Source organism: Terrapene carolina, unplaced genomic scaffold (genome assembly GCF_002925995.2).
Source record: "Terrapene carolina triunguis isolate 2854851 unplaced genomic scaffold, T_m_triunguis-2.0 Scaffold374, whole genome shotgun sequence".
NCBI lineage: Eukaryota > Metazoa > Chordata > Testudines > Emydidae > Terrapene > Terrapene triunguis.
In genome coordinates, this window is record NW_020664725.1 from 17,758,391 (window position 1) to 17,764,390 (window position 6,000).

Genomic DNA, 6,000 nt, shown 5'->3' on the forward strand with positions numbered 1-6,000 from the left:
GAAAAGTTTGCCAGAATATTTTAACATGGGCATAACAACTTATTTTCGTAGCTTCATTCTTGGAGATGGCTGAAATTCTCCAAAATAAATTAAGCCTGAGGCAGACACCTGCCATGTAAAATTTCAGCCCAAACAGTTCAAGATTGGCAAAGTTATAAGCAATGAAAACAGTGTCTTACTATGTGAAGTGTTGGGCAACTTGAACAATAAGTTAAAAATACCATCCCTGCTTGTAATATGTGTACGTAGCTTTGTAAACATGCACGGTGTTTTACAAACCAATAAAAGATGATCCCTGATGCAAAGAGATTAGTCTACCTAGACAAGACAGTATGCTGTAACAGCTTCTGGAAACCCCCGCAGAGATAGTCAGTCTCCGCTTCAGCGCAGGTTTTGATGGAAAGTTACAACCATGATGCTGCTCAGTAGTGATAGCAATGCTCTTCCAACCATGATGCGGGTCAGTAGCGATAGCTATGCTCCTAAAAGCTTCCACCCCCAATTTTGCCCTAAGAGGCTTCTGTCCAGCCAAGGGGAGGCTGGCAATTCCTGTCTTCCAATAGATAGTTATATTTTTGATGCTTTTGCTGTGTCTGAAACTGAAACCAGGAACTGATTTACATTCTGATGATACTTTAACAACTGTAACTATGCAAATTAAAGAATGATTAGACTTCAGGAGTTTGCAGAAACAAAGCTGTGTGCCCAGTGTTTATTTGCATGCCATAGCTGTGATGTGTTCTCTGGGTTCCTGCAGTTTCTTAGCCATGCTGATATCTGAGGTCTGGATACAAACCAAAAGGTTTGGTAGAGCATCCAGTTATGTGCATGGACACATTCTGCTAGGTACTTTGCGAGTGAGAAGTGCCGCCTGACTTTCTGCATTGCTAGGCTCCACCCCTTTGTGAATGTGCAAACTTGAGCTGCTTGACAAAGCTTTGCAAAACTTAGTGTTAATAGCTGTGCATGTATCTACCAGTCTCTTGCAGACCGACAGCAGCAGGAAGAGGAGACCTATGCAGATGCATGTGATGAATTCCTTGATCCTATCATGAGCACTTTAATGTCTGACCCTGTGATGCTGCCATCTTCCCGAGTCACCGTGGATAGGTCAACTATAGCCAGGCATCTCCTCAGGTATTCAAGAAAAGTTAATTGTGTCTGAGGGCTGGTCTATACTTACCGGGTAGTTCGACGGCGGGCAAGCGAAGTTCCGGGTTCGATTTATCGCGTCTGGTCTGGACGCGATAAATCGAACCAGGAAGTGCTCGCCGTCGACTGCGGTACTCCAGCTCAACGAGAGGAGTACCGCGGAGTCGACGGGGGAGCCTGCCTGCCGCGTGTGGACCGCGTCTGAACCGCGGTAAGTTCGAAGTAAGGTATGTCGACTTCAGCTACGTTATTCACGTAGCTGAAGTTGCGTACCTTACTTCGACTTGGGGGGTTAGTGTAGACCAGGCCTGAGTGAGGAGTTAGTGATTCACTAAGGGTTTGGTGGGGAGGGGTTAGTGCAGGGGTAGGCAACCTATGGCACGTGTGCCGAAAGCAGCACGCGAGCTGATTATCAGTGGCACTCACACTGCCCGGGTCCTGGCCACTGGTCCGGGGGGCTCTGCATTTTAATTTAATTTTAAATGAAGCTTCTTAAACATTTTAAAAACCTTATTTACTTTGCTTACAACAATAGTTTAGTTACATATTATAGACTTATAGAAAGATCTTCTACAAACGTTAAAATGTATTACTGGCACGCGCAACCTTAAATTAGAGTGAATAAATGAAGACTCGGCACACTACTTCTGAAAGACTGCTGACCCCTGGGTTAGTGTTTTTGCTTTCAGAGATTCAGGCAAGACGGAGTGGACATCCCCATGCATGCATACAGTCATTCTCCTTTCCAAATTTCCCACAGTTGCTCCAGAGTCTAGGATCTTAGTTTTGTTATATTTGGAACAGACTAATCCATCTGTCTCTCTAAAGTGCTAACCATTTATCTAGCTGTGTGCAGTTTGTGTGCCCTGGACCCTGTGGAATTCAGCTTTTTGAAACTTAGAAGTTGGATCCATGTCCAGATTTGCACAGACCAGATTGTTTCTCGTGTTTTTAATGGAATAAAGCATATGAGAGGTGCTCAGGCCTACAGATTGAAGGGGTGGGGTGGGGAGATTATTAAGACTTTTTTTCTTTTATTTAAAGGTGATTTCAACATTGGGAAAACTGCAGGTGTTTGTTTCACCCTGGTTTATTCAAAAGTCAGTGGATAGGTTGGACAGTTTAGTGAGTACAGATAAAATCCAGAAATGTCTTCCAATAAAGCATGAGTATAGGAGATTGCTTTTTTCATCCAAATAGTAGCATATTTCAGTCTGTCTCTGAGTAATCATCTTCTATGTGTTAAGAGTCAGAGGTTTGCTAACTGATCTGGGTTGTGGCTTAAATTCTTCCTAAAGTACTGTTGTATACTCTGGTACTTAAGCTTAGTGTGAACCTGTTCTGCTTTCCTTGAAATTTTAGCTTCAAATGTAGCACTGAGAATGATGTGAGTGATGGTGTCGTTTCGGAAGTGTCAGTCTTCTGGGGGATGTTTGGGTGAAGCCTAATGATTACACCTAGTGGCTCATTGTCCACAGGCAGGTCTGATTCACTTGATGGAACCAGGGGCTGTGCCTGTCTCTGCTCCCTGTTTCTTGGCTTTGTAACATCAGTTTTTAATCATAGGACAGTACTGTCAGAGAATGAGTCTCCTTGACTTTCTCTCTCTCTTATAGTGACCAGACAGATCCTTTTAATCGGAGCCCCCTCACTATGGACCAGATCAGACCAAACATAGAACTGAAAGAGAAGATCCAGCAGTGGCTTGCAGAGCGGAAAAAGCAGAAGGAGCAGCTGGAGGACACACTGAAATGAACAAATGAAAAAACATCCTGACACAAATGAACAATAATTTGTTTGCAAGAGAGCGAAATCCCCTTGCCGAGATGATGGCTGGTGCTCCAGAGAACCTGTGAATCAGCGCTACCATATGCTCTGTACCCAAGATTGCATTTTGTGCATTGCCACTAGACCTGGAGCCTCTTGCTTAGGCCCTTCCTCTTATCCCCTTCTATTTTTTGTTTCCATTAAGACGTCTCAATAATCTCAGAAACCTCAACTGCACTACAGCTTCTCAGCCCAGGAATCCTAAGTCCCTTCTTGCTCTGTTGGCCACTGGTTAATTTTCTTGTGTTGTTTGTTGTTCACAGTGTTCACTGTTTCTAATGACTGTCATGTCACACATCTCAGTGGCTGTCAGCCACCACCAAAAAACTCTTCCTCGTGACTGAAGTTTCCTCTCTGTTACTGCTGCTTTGGCTCCAGACTTGTTTAAACTATGTAATGTTCTATCATATGATGTTTAATGTGAAAAAAAGCCTTTGTCCACAGTAGCTCTTAAATTTGAGGCTTGCGAGGATGGAAGAGGTTCTCTTATGCAATTTTGTCTGTAAATATTGGTTGTGTACAAGGGTTCGTGTTCAGCATGGTACATTGCAATGAGGCAGCACTGAAATCAAAACATTTAGAAGATAATATAAAAGTTGGATGTGAATCTCTTGGGGATAGTTGGACGATTTAGCCGTTGCTATAACAAAACTCTCACTGGGACTAGGGAGGTCATGCTGGAAAAACATGATACTGGTTTTAGAAAAGCCTCTCACTTGGCTGTCGGGGACAATACCTGCTGTTTTGCTCAAGGGGCAACCATGCAGAAACTCGACCTATCCAGACACACAGGACAAGCTCTTCTCTAATCGGAGTTCTTTGAGTCTCCACATCATTTAAATTAACCTTAATTAGTCATGATCATCTGTTAGGTTTGAGAGCCTGTTGGAAACGGCACTGTCTGTGTATAGACTGTGTACATATTCATACAGGTACACTATAAATCCTGCCTACATTTATACTGTACTTTGTGCATGTTAATATGTATCCAGTATGTATATATACTTAGACACATGCTTTATCAATAAAAATGTCAGGCTTCAAGTTTCTTTGAAGTGCATATTTGGTCTTAAGATGAACTTGTTCTGAATGGGGGATCTGGGGCAAGTATAACTCCTCTTTCTCAAGTGACACTTTATCTCTGTTGTTGTATACAGTATTAAGCTGATTTTTCCCCAGCTGTGGTCATAACCATACCCTTCTACTGGGGACATGTCTGCAACAAGAAGTGCAGAAACAGCTGACATTTTTATAATGAAAACTAAGAGTGAAGCTTGGGCTTACTGTGCAGGTTACCTTAAAGAATCCGTTAAAATGAGTCTACTAGATAAGACCTTTAAACATAAGGCTTCTTCCCTGAGGGTCATATGTATGTGCACTCATGCAAACCTAGAAATACCAGAATTTGAGCCTAAATAAATAATTTAATATATATGTTTTATTCTTGAGGGGCAGGTGTGTGTTGGTTAGTTATACTTACGCATGAGGTAGGCTTACTATTCAGCTTGTGGGAAGAGGGGGTTTTGTGCTGGGAGGAAGGGAGTACGACAGGGACAACTATCCAGGGCATCAGGCACAAGGCAGAAAAATAAGAAACATGATTTTTGTGGTGGCTATCTCCAGCCCAGCAACAGTGTTCTAGTTCTGAGGACTTCACCAAGATGGTCACTGAGACTTGCTATAATTTTTCTCTCCTAAAACTAAACATGGTGTAGTATTTACCTAGCTATGGCCGTGATATAGGTTCGTTACAAATGCCTTAGAGCCATTGAGAACACAACTGGGAAGAAACGGGGGAGTCTGAGAGTGTTACATCATGAAAGTGGTAGGACTTAATCTTAAATTATTCAAGTACCCTCCAGAGGGGGACAAGCATTTTGGAGGCTGCCTTGGTAGGAGGATCTAATCCCAAAGCTGTAACCCAACAAGCAATTTTGTAGAAGTGGCATTTTTGGCAGTGCACAAGGCAGAGGGTTTTCTTCCAATAGGTTTTGGCTTTGCTGACATGCACACAAATCATATCCCATAGGCCAGGGGTAGCCAGTTGTTTTTTTTTTTTTGTCAAGGTCCAAATTTCTTGGTCAAGGTCCAGACTCCAGAGAAAATAATAAAAAAGAATAGTTAAATAAAAAGATGTTGGGGGCCATTCAAAAGCCTCTGGCAGCCCAGATGTGGCCTGTGGTCTCCCTGTTGCCCACCCCGGCCCTAGGCACATCAAAAAAAGCACTGCTGGTAAGTCCATTTTGGAAAGCTAATGGCAAGCCTACCCCAGCCCATTCTAAGGCCAGTCCTGTCACAGAGAGGGCGCTGAGGCAGGGTGACCAGGAGCCATTTCCCAGGCTGACTCCTGTGTTCGTGGTACCCGCATGGCCTGCTTCGTGCAAACGCTGCGAACCTGTCCATGGAGTTTCTCGCTGCAGGCGGAACTGGTGGGGGGGGGCTGCCCAGAGGCACCGCCTGGCTGAGGCGTCAGCTCGCTGGCCTGGCCGGCAGCCCAAGCCCTGCTGGCTGCAGCACGTGGGCAGGGACAGGTACCGGCCACAGGAGGCGTCTGCGCCTGCGCTGCTGTGGCTCCCTCGAAGAGACCAGCTTGGCGTTGCGCGTGAGCAGCCGCTCATGGCCGATAGGTGTCTTCGGCAGGCGCCTGATCAAAATGTTGCCTCTGAACGGGGAAGAAAATGCCCCCCGCCCCTTCCCGCAGGGCTGGGAGTGCGCACGGGCCGTCTGGGGGTGTGGCGAGCGGCGGCGGTGTGAGGCGCTACCGGGGCAGCCCTGACGCCGGGGGCCTTAGGGGTCCTGCTGTAGGTGACATTCAGGTTCCGGCTCCTTCCTCTTCCTCAGGCGCTGCAGCTGCCCCGCGCCGGTTCCGCCATGGCCCAGGCCGCCCAGAGGCTGGTCCAGCGCGTCGCCACCCAGGGCCCGCAGCTCGTGAGCGGTGAGAGCGGGCCGGGGGGTCTGAGCGGGGCTCCTGCGGGCGGCGCGGCCCGGGACCGGCTCTCGGGCTCCGGCCCTGCCCCAGGG

General features: G+C 46.3%; 2 protein-coding genes across 4 annotated transcripts in view; both read left to right on the forward strand.

Moving 5' to 3' along the window:
• The window catches only part of UBE4A (ubiquitination factor E4A), a 29,703-nt gene extending 25,675 nt beyond the window's left edge, over window positions 1-4,028 (forward strand). For all 3 annotated transcript variants that reach the window (XM_024207284.1, XM_024207288.1, XM_024207287.1), the window contains exons 19-20: window positions 980-1,137; window positions 2,769-4,028. In XM_024207284.1, coding sequence (XP_024063052.1) covers window positions 980-1,137; window positions 2,769-2,907 — 297 coding nt within the window. In that variant the 3' untranslated portion in view covers window positions 2,908-4,028. The remainder of the gene's footprint in view (window positions 1-979; window positions 1,138-2,768) is intronic.
• Window positions 4,029-5,763: 1,735 nt separating this feature from the next.
• Window positions 5,764-6,000, forward strand: part of ATP5MG (ATP synthase membrane subunit g) — an 8,285-nt gene continuing 8,048 nt past the window's right edge. The window contains exon 1 of the mRNA XM_026657941.2: window positions 5,764-5,914. Within this exon, the coding sequence (XP_026513726.1) occupies window positions 5,851-5,914 (64 nt within the window). The 5' untranslated portion in view covers window positions 5,764-5,850. The remainder of the gene's footprint in view (window positions 5,915-6,000) is intronic.